Here is a 13,561-nt window from a genome sequence, read left to right on the forward strand (position 1 = left end):
ATGCAAGAGAATGGATTTCAACTCCTAACTCACACCATATAAAAAATTAACTCACAATGGATAAAAGACCTAAATCTAAAAGTCTAGAACATAAGGGTAAATTTTCATGGCCTTGGATATGGCAATGGATTCTTAGATATGAAACTAGAAGCACAAGCAACAACAACAACAAAAAAAAAACATGCAATTGAGCTTCCTTAAAATTGAACACTTTTAGGCATCAAAGAACCTACTCAAGAGAGTGAAAAAAAATCCATGGAATGGAAGAAAATACGTTCAAATCCTATATCTGATAAGGGTCTAGTAAGAATTCTTACAGCCCAAAGATGAGAAGACAATCGCCCCAATTAGAAAACTGAACAAGGGCCTTGAGTAGACATGTATTCAATACAAATGGAACATGCACATGAAAAGATGCTCAACATCATTAATTGTTAGAGAAATGAAATTCAAAACCAGAATAAGATACTGCCCATACCCACTAGGCAGGCTATAATAAAAAATAATAATAAAAACAGAAAATAGCAAGGGTTGGAGATATGGTAGACAAATTGCTAATGGGAATGTAGAATGGTGTAGCTGCTCTGGAAACCAAAAGTTAAATTAGAAAACTTCAAAAAGTTAAATTAGAATGGCCTACTAATTCCCTAAGTATATATGCAAAAGAATTGAAAACAGGTGTTCATATAAAATTTTGTACATAAATATTCATGGAAGCACTACTCACAATAGCAAAATTGTGGAAACAACCCAAATGTCCATCAATAGATAGATGTATAAACAAAATGTCAAATGGCCATACAGCAGAATATTTTTTAGCCATAAAAAAGAAATGAAGTACTAATATATGCACAAATGATATTGAACCTCAAAAACATTATGCTAAGTAAAAAATCCAGACAAAAAGGTCACATACTATATGTCCCAGTTTGCTAGCTGCCAGAATTCAATATACCAGAAATGGAATGGCTTTTAAAAAGGGGAATTTATTAAGTTGCTAGTTCACAGTTCTAAGGCCAACAAAATGTCCCAATTAAAACAAGTTTATAGAAATGTCCAATCTAAGGCATCCAGGGAAAGAAATCTTGGTTCAAGCAGGGCAATGACACTCAGCATTTCTCTCTCAACTGGAAGGGCACATGGCAAACATGGCAGCATCTGCTAGCTTTCTCTCCAGGCCTCTTGCTTCATGAAGCTTCCCTGGGAGGCATCTTCCTTCTTCATCTCCAAAAGTGGCTGGCTGGTGGACTCTCTGCTTTTGGTTCTGTGGTATTCTGAAGATTTCTCCAAGCTACTTCTTTATTTATAGGATTCCAGTAAACTAATCAAGACCCATGCAGAATGGGTGGAGAAATGTCTCCATTTAATCAAGTTTAATACCCACAACTGATTGACTCACATCCCCATGGAGATGACCTAATCAAGTTTCCAACCTATGACACTGAATAGGGAGTAGAAGAAACCACTGCTCACACAAGATTGATTAGGATTACAAAATGGCTTTTCTAGGGTACATTCATCCTTCCCAACCAGCACACTGTATGATTCCATTTATGTGAAATATTCGGAATAGGTAAATGCATAAAGGAAGAAAGAAAATCATGATTTCCAGGGCCTAGGGATGGCGTTATACAATTGGAAAGTAATTGCTTAATGAATACAAGGTCTCCTTTGGGGGTGATGAAACTGTTTTGAAATAGAGAGAGGAAATGGTTTCACAAGAGTGTGAATGTACTAAATACCACTGAACTGCACACTTTAGAATAGTCAATGTTATGTTATATGAATTTTATATCAATAGAAACATAAATTTTATAAAAATAACTCAATAGTGGTTAGACCACTTATTATAAGAGAATCTTCGGTTATTTTGAAAATAAAAACTAAGAAATTTTAAAAATATATTTATTTATTCATCTCAAATCATAAGCTAAATCCATTCCATACTTATGTAAAAATGTCTTATGAAAAATAACTATATTTTCAAACAAAAAATAGTGAAAAGAGCAGAATTGTTTCAATGTTGCAAATCACTTCAATGTCTGGACGAATCAGAGAGTTGGATTGTCTTACCTACTTTTTCATTAAGCTGCTTGCAGTCTGCAGGTTCAATAAAACCATGTGAAGAAAACTATTCACAAACAATAGTTGGGAAAGGGAGACCTTACTGGCCCTGTAAAACAGGGTCCACTCCTCAGAGATCTTAAAATGACCATGTTCGAAGTGCTGAGGGACAGATTTATTTTTCTGATTTTTTATCAACCCTTTGAAGGTTATTACTTTATGTGACAAAAATGGGGACTAGGGAACAGACAGGTTACTATTCTGATGAAAGTCACACAGCTGATGAGTGGCAGAGCCGAGACTCGAACCCACATGTGTCTTTCTGGAAGTCTGTCTGATTTGAAAAGATTGAGCATGGAAACACCCCCCTCTGTGCTCCCTGAGAACCCAGACAAGCTAGATAGTGGGTCTCGATCCTACCTCTGTTCCCTGCCCTCTAAGAACCAGTTTCAGTTGGCACACAGGTGTATATCTGTTTCCAGGGGCACGTCGAGTCCAGCTCGGCCCTGCCCTGTGGCTTACTGACGGGACGGGATGACTGTCCTGCTGTGGAGTCCCCGGGCCTGACGGAGTGCGGGAGCTGGCGGGCACTGGCGCCCGAGAGCTGACTCTGAGTAACACTTGCCCTCTCCGTGTTCTGTCACCTCACGATGGGGGCTCGAAACAGGCCATGGGGGGAGATTGGCACCATGGAAATGGGGAAACCTGGAAACCAGAACCACACCCCTCTCCACCCGAGGGTGTGTTTCCCACGCAACAGCGCCCAGGACCGACCGATGACAGCCATCTCCAAGCCGGTCAATCGGAAGAGCCACATCAGATGGCAAGTCCGTCTGTCTGTGGTGAACGACCGAGTGTCATCCTGCTGTGTGTGTGCCCACATGATGAATGTTTATGATACGTGGTTATGGTTAATGACTGTGGCACTGTGTGTGTGTGTGCCCTCATGATGAGCGTGTGCGGAACTCACCAACAGGACTCAGTGTTTGGGTTTTGACATCTGAGCCTGTTGTAAGGGATCTGTCTCTGAGCTTAATACTCACTGGCGGTGTGACCTCAGCATTGCTTGGGAACAGGACAGGGACCCCAAACGTGTGAGGCTCAACCTTTCCTCGCTCTCATCCTGGGTCACTGTGTGGGGGTCCATTCCCTTCTCAGGAACCATTCCATCTTCCTCACCCTAGTCATACGCAGCTGTCCAAATGTAGACCCAGGGCCCTTCGGTCCTGGCACAACCTGAGTGAGTTTCTAATCTGCTTCCCCTTGCCATGCGGATTCTTTATCCTCACAGGTTTTCTCCTCTGCCCACCATTTAAAGTGACCGAGGGTCTATGGGCTCCCACCTGCACAATGTACCTGCCTCGGGTGCTATGGCTGGGTGAAAGGCCAGTCAGAACAACCAGATGCAGACGCTGGGTCTCAAGGGACAACAGAACCTGCTCATCTTTCGGTTTACTTCCCCCATGGCCGGTTGTGTGAAAGGCTCCTGTGCCCACAAATGCCATGACAACTTGGGGTATGGTCTCTAATAGTTCATTCATTCATTTATTCATCGGATGGGGTGGGCTAGAAATGGCTGAGATGAAGATTGACGCTCTGCCTCTGCAGATGTATTAGTACTTCCTGGTTTCCATGGAAAGCTAGCATCGAGGAGAGCGGTTGATGACCCTCTGGTTTCTATGACAACCGGGACGTACCATTCTTTCCTGGCAGCAGAAACATTTCACGAGGACATTTACTGAGTGGAAGGATGGACTAACCACAGCAGTAGCAGGACTAGTGGGTGTCTACTACCATGTGAGTGTGTCTGTGTGGGTGTGGGTGTGTGTTTTGGAAGCGTGGTCTCTAGTTGAACGTGAGGGCTGTATCCCTTCTGTTTTGTTAGAGAAGCAGGCAGCTCCTTGGGACGGGGGCATGAGACGAGGGAGCCCCTTTCTCTCCTCCGCCTCGCCTCTTCTCTGGGATGACACCTGTTGGATGGCAGACTTACCTGAGTTCTTTAAAGCAGGCTTTTCCCCACACTTTTCGTAGTCTCGCAGCTCTGCTTGACAAAGACTTTGCTGTGTATCTTTAAACATACAATTTTATGCCTTTCCACCTACTTACAGTAAAATATTTTATGTGTGTGCTATTAGAGAGATTCTGAGGTTGTCAGATGATGAGACGAAATGAGTAGGATGGAGGTTCAGATGTAATTTTTTGGATACCGTGGGAGGATATTTCAGTTAACCTGATTAACTGACTCAAACTAAGAAACGTCTTCTCTAAAAGTTAAACCCCCTGTGATCAAGCCTTTCATTAAAAACAGTGAATGCCTTCCGTTATTGCATACCCGACACTACAAGCTCCTCAACAGTTGTGTTGTATGTTTGCCAGTGGAGGCTGCTGAAGTGATACTTACTTCTGTTTTCCTCATGTTTCAAAGAGAAGGCATGGTGCCTCATGGGCCTGCTGCTGCGTTGTCAGCACCCGGGCTTCAAGGGAGAAACGGGGGGAGGTAAACCCAAGTCTCGGGCCCCCACACCCTGTGACACTGAGATGGGGCCTCGGCCACCCCATTCTGCCTTGACCAACTGGTTCCCTGTTAGGGGCTACCAGTCGGGTCTCCAGAGGGAGACAGGAGGTCTGGAGGGAAGGAAAGCAGTCCATTCCTTCCTCTCCATCCCTGTTCCCCCGGGTCGCCCCAGAAGAGGCCCTTCACCCAAGCGGGGCCCTGGGATTACAGGAGGAGCCAACGGTCCATAGGTTCGATTGTCTCCAGACTGCACGGACACTGCTCGCGGTGTCCCCTCAGGAAGACCCATGGCCAGCAGACGGGAGGACGCCCGTCCTCTCAGTGTCCCACCTGTGAGGGCGGCCCTCTCTGGGCTCCTGACCCTGTGGCGGGAGCTGAGCAGTCCTACTCACCGTCGTCCGCGGGAGGGGTCTCAGGTACCTGGGGCCTATCCCCTGACCTTTTCCAGAAGCATCATCTACCGGGGGCCAGGCCCTTTCTTTGGAGGCCAGCGCCCCACCCTGAGGGTGCACTCCTCCAAGCTTATGGGGTCTCAGAACTGCCCTGGCTTCCCCAGAAGGGCCTGCTCCGGCCCAGCACTGCTCCCTCCTTGGGACATCTCTCCTTGGGACATCTTTGCTCCCCTTTTGCAGGCCCCAAATAATCCCAGACATTAACATCTGGGCAATCGTGTTAATCATCTTAGCTTGTCTCTACTCTGCTTCAAGGGTTTTCCTCGGACTTGGGCTCTCTAGAGGGTATTAGCTCGTTGGAATTTGCCACTTGAGATTTTTCATTGCTTCGGAAAAGTCTCAGCTATGACGCCTTTCAATGTTCTGCTTCTCCAGACTCTTCTCCTGGACTCCGACTGAGGGTCTCGTTTGTTGTTATGTATATACATTTATTTCCTTTGATCCATACAAAATATCCCTCTTAGCACCTTTCAAAGGCACTTTCATCATGTTCTCTCTTTTGTATGGTGCCGTTTTCCGATTTCTGCCTCATTTTCCTTCTCTTATGACCCATATTTCATTGGGCATCTCAGAAAAACAAAATGGGTCCAGTAAATAGCTAGTAATTGTAGGGAGGTGGTGTCAGGATAAAGGCGAGAGAAAACGGATCACTGCTTCTGGGCAATGTGCGGTGCGATGTGCCGCAAGAAAAGTACCCTTATTTTGGAAGAACTGCCTGAGGATTATCATCCTTTTTTCCTCAGAAGTAAATAAAGCCTTCACTTGGGAAGGAAGTGAAAAAACAGAGAAAAATTCCAGACTAATTCTTCAGAAATCATGTCTGTTTCGAGAAATAAAAGCTGCTTGTCATCTTGTTCTTTCATTCTTCAACTAAAGAGAAAACGTACTGACCCAGAGTCCTCCCAAGACTTCCGTTTGACAATTTGATTTCTTGATGATCTGAAATGGGCTCTGAAGTTAGAGATTATGGACTTTGCTAATTCTCAGCATTTCTCTTTCGTTTTAATCCGTTGGGTATCCTCACTCTTCACATAGTGTTTGATTTGACTCTCACCAGGATACTGGGTACATTTCCATGCCCAAGGCCCACCGGTAATTTGGGGTAATTTTAAAGATTGGTTTGGTGCTGTTCAATGTTCCGTTACCATGACAATGCTATTCGCGTGCAGGAGAGGAATAATATTGACGTGTGTTCTCTCTGTGCATCTCTGCCTGTCTGTGTGTGGTCCCTCTACATATCTAGCTCACTAGAGGAAAAAGGTTGTATTCCTATCAGTACAAAATATGAAAAGAAAACTCTAGGCAGAATTATTTATAAACCCTTTCAGATAGGCCATTTGGACAACAAGCCAAAGTATGGAACGAGAGGACAATGCAACATTTTTATTCTAATAATTTCTATTCTGGTTCTTGCTCTGAAAGCACACATTGTTTTGGTAATCTGTAAAATAATTGTAAGTGATGTTTTGATTATCTGTTGAGAACTCGCTGTTCAAATATTTCACACTTAAAAAGATGGAAGCAAATAGGAATACCTAAGAGTGTTCAAATAGACGGTACTACAATTTTTGAATTGGTGATAATATCATATCGGATTATATGTATAAAACATTAAAATTCTGGACTCTGTGAATTCACACATTTTCTGTAAACATTTCTGAGTGGTTTCATTACTCATGCTTATTATATTTCCTATTTCATCAATTAGACGTCATTTCTCGGTTTTCTAGGTGTATTTTTTAATATAGAAGAAAAGTGAGCTGCAAATAACCTTTCCACTGGAAGCAGAAACACCTGCAAGGTGGGTGCAGGCCGTGAGTTTCCATGGTTTCTAACACGGCCGTGACTGTGAGCGTGTGCGCGTGCAACCGTGAGTGTTCACATGTGAACTGGGGATGTGGGTGGGTATGCGGCCTGGGGTGAGGGGCTGGATCCCTGCAATTTTGCGGCAGAGGCTCCTGTTACTCCACCTCCCGTTTGTTCCGTGTCCTCAGAATAGAGGATTTGAGAGCCGTGCAGTGGCTGATGCTCTGAAGCAGAGGCCACCGAACCTCTGTCATCATACACCCCGGTCCAGGAAAAATTATTTTGTGCGTCACAAAAGAAAATACGTAGGTTTCATTATCGTGATGTGTCTTGTATTATAGAGTACATGTACAGTCTGTGCAATCAAAGACTGACATGTATGCATTTCTTAGGAAAATAAGTTTTATGGAATGAAACAGAAAATTTGAAGTTAAAAGTGCATGCGCTAAGGCACACGCACAAATTACAATGCATACTCGTACAATGTATACAGGACTGGAGGAATGTATGCCAACAGGTGAACAGAGTGTTTCTAGATGGGAAGCTGGAAAGAAAGGAAATGGGAAAATAATTTCGTTTTCTGCATTATTCACTTGCATAATGCTTGAAATGTCCTTAAATAAAAGTGGGAAACATTCATGAAATCTTATTGGAAAAAGATACACAAAAACAATGTAGAAAAAATATGTATTTACCAGACAGAGTGCTCAGATGTGCTCCTTGGTGAGGAAACACAAATGTGTGCAATCCGTGCGTGTGTGTGAGCACCGACTCAGACACGATGTGCTAGAAACACACGCCTCCTATCCACAGGGAACTTCTATAAGCGCTGTCGTGTGTGAGCGTACACAGGCACAGGAACACGTGTTCCTACATAAGTTACATTCTCCATAAGCCCATTCAATGTCATATTAGACGCAAACAAATGAACATTAAAGGCACCATTTTTTCACACACGCAACCCTACAATCACAAGCCCAGGTGCACACACGCGGACGCGAAGGTCATTACCGGGAAATCTGTGCCCAGAACAGCCGCTGTCACGACAGCGATAGTTCCCTGTGTTTTGAAACAGGAGCGAGGCCAGCGTAAGTGAGCGTCACGACATAGGCACATTTCCAAAGGCAGCGGAAGGGGGACAGAAACCTGACCTGCACCATCTGGATGAGAGAAAGACACCACTTCTGTCTCAGAAGAGCTGCACTCTAGAGTGCAGGGAAGGAGAAACTCTTCATCACCACCGAGTGAGTTTGATCCCTGTGTGCTTTTGTGTCGGCTAGATTCCCGCTGCAGGAGCAGAGCACCTGAGCGTCCACGTCCGCGCCCTGGGAGGGCAGCGCAGCGAGGAGCGCGAAGCAGGGCAGGTCTGCTGGACCTCCAGGCGGAGCGTGAGGCCACAGCGCCAACCCGGCGCCGTCCGTGTGCCCTTGGGTGAGACTGCTCCCGTCTTACGACACTTCCTTTCACTCACCATCTGCTGGGTTTGGGGGAACAATTTATTTTGCTCTTGCTCTAAGCCACTTCCTTTTATCACGAGAGCCACAGATTTGGGGTTGGGGAACAAAAGGTCTAAAGCACAACGTGGAAATGGAGAAAGGCATGCCCTACCCTGCGGCCTGCCCGTCCAGCAGTCTTTGTGACCATGATATGCAGTCATTCACCACGAACCCCTGAATCCTGGGCTCACGCTCCTCAACAGGACACCATGTTGATGACACCAGTCACTGCATGATATGGCCTCTGGCTCCCTGGGGTGAGCACTGGGAGTTTAGGAAAGGAAAAAGAAGCAACCCTCTAGGTTGAACCTGGAGGAGCCCAAAAGGTACAAATTATCCAATGACATGGGATCCCGGACACGACACCCAGCCACCCCCACCACACCCAGAGATGCTCTTTAATATGTGATCATGATGAAAAGGACAAGATTTGGGTTGGGGGGTTATGAAACTCTTCCCTCCGTCTGGCACCCACTCTCTTTTTCCTTGTGGTCACTCTTGGAAGTCCTCATTGACCGTTGTATTTCTACTTTGGCAAAAGGAGATTTTTCCTGACACTTTTCTTCTTTTCCTTTTCCTTATTCCAGTATCCTCCATTATTGTCCATTCAAAACAAGAGTCCAAGCATCCCCGAGAGATTGGGGAGGAGGAGCACATGCCACCCGAGCTGTAAACTCTCTGTAGATCTACGGCTAAAGGCGCTTCATAAAGAACATTGCTTTCGGCAGCACCTGCCTTCGCAGTGGGGATGGCAGCCAGACACCTCCACCTCTGATCGTCACCTCCTGGCACAAATACCTCAACCAGCATGGACACCAACTATGTCCTATGCAAGTGGAAAGGCCAGCTATGGCCAGCCAAGGTGCTGTCCAGACCTGGAGCTTCAGCAAAAAATAAGAGAAGGAAAGCACTTTTTCTAGAAGTTCAAATACTTTCAGTCAATGAGAAAATTAAAGTGAAGAGCACAGAAATAAAGATCCTGAGTAAGTCTCGAAGGGAAGCCCTCGCCTCCTCTCTGCTGACACAGTCAGCGACCAGCGGTCCACGGAGAGAGAAAACAGCCCACAAAAGATCACATAGAGCGGCCTGGAATAGTGCAAGGGGAAGAGCAAATTTGATTCAGAAAGGCACATCAGGTGAAGAAGTCACCACTACACTGTCTCAAAATCCACCACCAAAGCGATCTGCTTCACTCCGTCATCCAAACCGTCAGACATGCAAAGGGGACTTGGCGAAGAATCTTGGCAAAAGTGAAAATCCAACATCCCTGGTGGCACCTTCGGAGAGCCATGTTCCCCAGTGCCGTGACAACGCGCAGAGACGCACAACCATTGCTCCTACTCGAAGACGGAGGGAAGGAAAGCCGTCCCAAATCTGCTTTCTGTGTCAAAATTCCCCTCCCCTTTCACGACACAGTGCTGAGAAAGAAGGCAAGGAAAAGGTGGCCACCTCGCCAGTTATGTCCACGCAGCCCCCCGCCACGGAGGAGGGGGCCGGCGCTCCCCAGGAAGACGACACCCCAATGTTGCCTTCACCTTTCATCCTCTCCGGGACCAAAACTTTGAAAGAAGAGGCGCAGGGCTCCTGCCCAAGGAACGTGGCTAATTCTTCTAAATGTTCTACCTTCTCTCAGAATACTGAGGGCCCTAGAGAGGGTCGCCCACAGCCAGGCTTTGAAGATGCAGCCACATCCTCCAGTTCCTCTCAACTTGGCCTGCGTTATTCACTCCGTCTAGCAAATAGAAGAAGGAAGCTCCAAGTCCCAGATATTCAGAATCAGCTGCAGGCACTTCAATCTTTGGATGACTCAGAAGCTGTTCATGCTAACAAGGCCGTTACAATGGTTGATGGTAAAGAAAGGGGACAACCTGCAGGCATCGCTTTTGCGCAGGAGCCGCGTTCCATTGCGAGAGGAATGATCGTCTGGTTTAAATACCAGGAGTATCCGTTTTGGCCAGCAGTGGTAACGAGCGTTCAGGACGCAGAGAAGACTGCCAGGGTGCTCTTGATCGAAGCAGACATGAACGGTGAAGAGAGTGGCTTGAGAGTTCCCCTCCGAAGATTAAAGCGTTTTGATTGTAAAGAGAAAGAAAAACTAGTGAAGAGAGCCGAGAAGGGGCACAAGGAGAGTGTTCACTGGTGCTGCTCCCTGATTTCTGACTACAGAGGCCGCGTCGGCCGTGGTTCTTTCGTGGGCTCTTTCCTCGAGTATTACGCGGCTGACATCAGTTTTCCAATTCGGAAAGCCGCTCCCGAGGGCGACGTGGGGGACGCCTTTCCTAGGGTGACGTACGACGACCTGGAGGAGTCCGAGGAGGAGACTTCCCAGGACGGGAAGAGGCGCTGCAAGAGGATTCTCCCCGACCGGATGAGGGCCTCCTGGGCCCGAGCCAACCAGAAGCTCGTGGAGTTCATCGTGCAAAGAAAGGGGGCCGACGACCACCTGCTGGACATTTTACAAGGCAGGAAACCGTCCCATTGGCTGAAATCATTTTTAGATTCCAATAAGTACATGGTCTGCATCGAAACGTACCTTGAAGATGACGAGCAGTTGGATGCTGTGGTCAAACATTTGCAGGAAATCTACAAGCAAATAGACAAGAAAATGCTGAGCTTGATAAGAAATGACAAAGTAAACTTTATTCTCGAGGTCCTGCTGCCAGAAGCCATCATTTGTTCGATTTCTGCCCTTGACGGGTTAGATTACAAGAGAGCGGAAGCCAAGTACCTGGAAGGGCCGCCTGTTCATTACAGAGAAAAAGAACTATTCGATAGAAAGGTCATAAAAGAGAGGAGGCGGAAGTTAGCAATGGGGGAAGCTAATTATACATCTCGCCCCAGGCCCATGCTCATTTCACATTTACGTGATTAATAATAACACCCATCTGTGTGAAATTCGTGATCTGTTCTCTATACTGTGCAAATGTATACCTGGAAATGGGAGACTGGGGGAATGTGCCTAATTCATTTTTGATCCATCTCTAGCTTTTGTCAGGGCCAAATTCATCATCACATCTTGTTCCCACATTTTGTCACAAGCGATCTTGTTAAAATATTGCAAACAAGTATACTATCACCTATTTTTTTTTTTTTTCGGAATGTGTAATTCCCCAGATATTTTCAAAGGAAAATACCATTGTATTTCATAACATTTATTGTGATTCTGTTTAATATTTTAATGTAGACTGCATTCTTCTCTTTACATAAAAAGGCATTGGTATCAGATATTAAGCTACAATAATTTTAAACTTTAGCATATATTTTTACAGAAACTTCAAATGCGTTTTTCCATTTTTTTTTTTTAAGAAACGTTAGGTATTAGATTTTTGCTTAAGATAATTCCAGGTTTTCCGTGCTATGCATATTTATTTTTGGAAAAACACTTCTGAGACACCAACCCAATTTCTGACAGGCATTCCTGTATATTATCACTACTTCCAAAGCCTTCTTCAGATGCAACCTGAAATTCAAACATAAAGCTAACGCATTATCTACGTCTGTGAGTGAATGGTATCTCAGTGTGCAGAAAAACGCTTCTTCAGCCTTGAACAAAAATGTTCAAGCTACAGTTCTCTGAAATTCCGTTGTGGGACTGTCTCTTCTTCAGTGACTGAGTGGTTTCTTCTGTCTGTCTTCATAACTGACAGTGACTGCATCTTCTTGATCGAGCCATCTGTGCCCCTGCCAAAGGCAGCCAGAGTCGTTGTGCTTACAGGTTAGCTATTCTAGTCCAAGCTGACTGCTTAGGAGCCCATCTAATTTGGTATAAAATGTAGGAAAAGAAGCTCTTGGTTCTGTTTCCTGTATCACCACAAAGGTTGTCACTTGTCTCAAGCCATGTGAGCTCTAGCTTTTGACTCATTCAAGTAACTCCAACAGGTTCCAGCAGTACACATGCAGACCGGTAAGTCATCCCGGCTGATTGAAGGAGTCAGGGACAAAGGGTCTGGGAATTCAGAAATGGGTTACAGGAAAAGTCTGCTTCATCTAAGTATAGCTATTGTTGGAATATACTTAAGCAAATGTTGGGATATAATTAAACATGCACAAATAAATTCTAAAGCCAATTCATTGTTATTCTTACTTGAAACAAGGATTTTTTTCAAAATAAACGCTTTAAAAGCTGGTTTATTTTTAAAGCTTGATGTGAAAAATAAAGTCTAAATATTTCACATGGACTTGACTTCATTTTTACTTCTTAGAAGGAGTCAACCGTCACTCATCGCCTTGAGTTATGTGTTCATGTGGGTGCTGATTTGGAAATATTATGTACCCCAGAAAAGCCAATGTTTTCATCTTGAATTCATCTTATGGAGTCATCCCCGCATTTTAATCCTAATTCAATATTGTAGGGCAGAAACTTTTGATGAGATTATCTCCACAGAGCTGTGACATGCTCAATTGTGGGTGTGATAGTTGGATTAGCTGGAGAGGTGACTCCTCCCATTCCAGGTGGGTCTCCATTCGTTTACTAGAGTCTTTGAAAAGGGAAACATTTTGGAGAAACCTCAGAAATGACAGAGTCAACAGAAACTTCCGTCTTCAACTGATTGGATAATCTCATTGGTGGCTGTTCTACTTTACTAGCTGCCAGAAATACAATATACCAAAAACAGAATGGCTTTTTAAAGGGGGAATTTAATAAATTGCCAGTTTACAGTTCTAAGGCCAAGAATATATCTTAATTCAAGCAAGTCCATAAAAATGTCTAAACGAAGGCACCAACAAGAGGTTACCTTCTCTCAAGAAAGGCCGAGGAAGTTCAGGGTTCCTCTCTCAAGTGGAAAGGCACATGGTGAACGTGGTGACATCTTCTAGCTTTCTCTCCAGGCTTCTTGTGTCATGACGCTCCCCCAAGGCCATGTTCCTTCTTCATTCTCCAAGGTCGCTGGCTGGTAGACTCTGATTCTCATGTCTCTGCTGCTCTTGCCATTCTCAAGCTTTCTCCAAAATGCTTCCTCTTTTAAAGGAGTCCAGTAAAGTAATCAAGACCCACCTGGAATGAATGGAGTCCATCTCTCTCTAATCCAAGTTAATACCCACAATTGGGCGGATCTCATCACCATGGAGATGATCTAATCAAGTTTCCAACCTATAGAGCTGAATAGGGATTAAAAGAAACGGTTTATCCCACAAGATTGGATCACTATCAAAACATGGCTTTTCTCGGGGACGTCATCCTTTCAAACCAGCACAGTGGGTGACACGCCTTACTTGATCACAGATGT

General features: G+C 44.9%; 1 protein-coding gene across 2 annotated transcripts; it reads left to right on the forward strand.

Annotated features, from left to right (window-relative positions):
• The first annotated feature begins 3,750 nt into the window (after window positions 1–3,750).
• LOC143670386 (PWWP domain-containing DNA repair factor 3B-like) lies at window positions 3,751–12,495 on the forward strand. 2 transcript variants are annotated; one of them, XM_077145151.1, is made up of 4 exons: window positions 3,751–3,861; window positions 6,762–6,832; window positions 7,913–8,081; window positions 8,921–12,495. In XM_077145151.1, exon 4 carries the CDS (start codon window positions 9,142–9,144, stop codon window positions 11,203–11,205), a length of 2,064 nt encoding a protein of 687 aa, XP_077001266.1. In that variant the 5' UTR covers window positions 3,751–3,861; window positions 6,762–6,832; window positions 7,913–8,081; window positions 8,921–9,141; the 3' UTR covers window positions 11,206–12,495. The 2 variants fall into 2 exon arrangements, with proteins under 2 accessions (XP_077001266.1, XP_077001265.1); XM_077145150.1 differs by lacking the exon at window positions 7,913–8,081 and adding an exon at window positions 8,118–8,268.
• Window positions 12,496–13,561: the final 1,066 nt, after the last annotated feature.

Source organism: Tamandua tetradactyla, chromosome X (genome assembly GCF_023851605.1).
Source record: "Tamandua tetradactyla isolate mTamTet1 chromosome X, mTamTet1.pri, whole genome shotgun sequence".
In the NCBI taxonomy this organism is placed as follows: domain Eukaryota; kingdom Metazoa; phylum Chordata; class Mammalia; order Pilosa; family Myrmecophagidae; genus Tamandua; species Tamandua tetradactyla.

Excerpts from the sequence above, each read along its gene's own strand:
- LOC143670386 (XM_077145151.1), top strand. The coding sequence starts at position 9,142 with ATGGACACCAACTATGTCCTATGCAAGTGGAAAGGCCAGCTATGGCCA.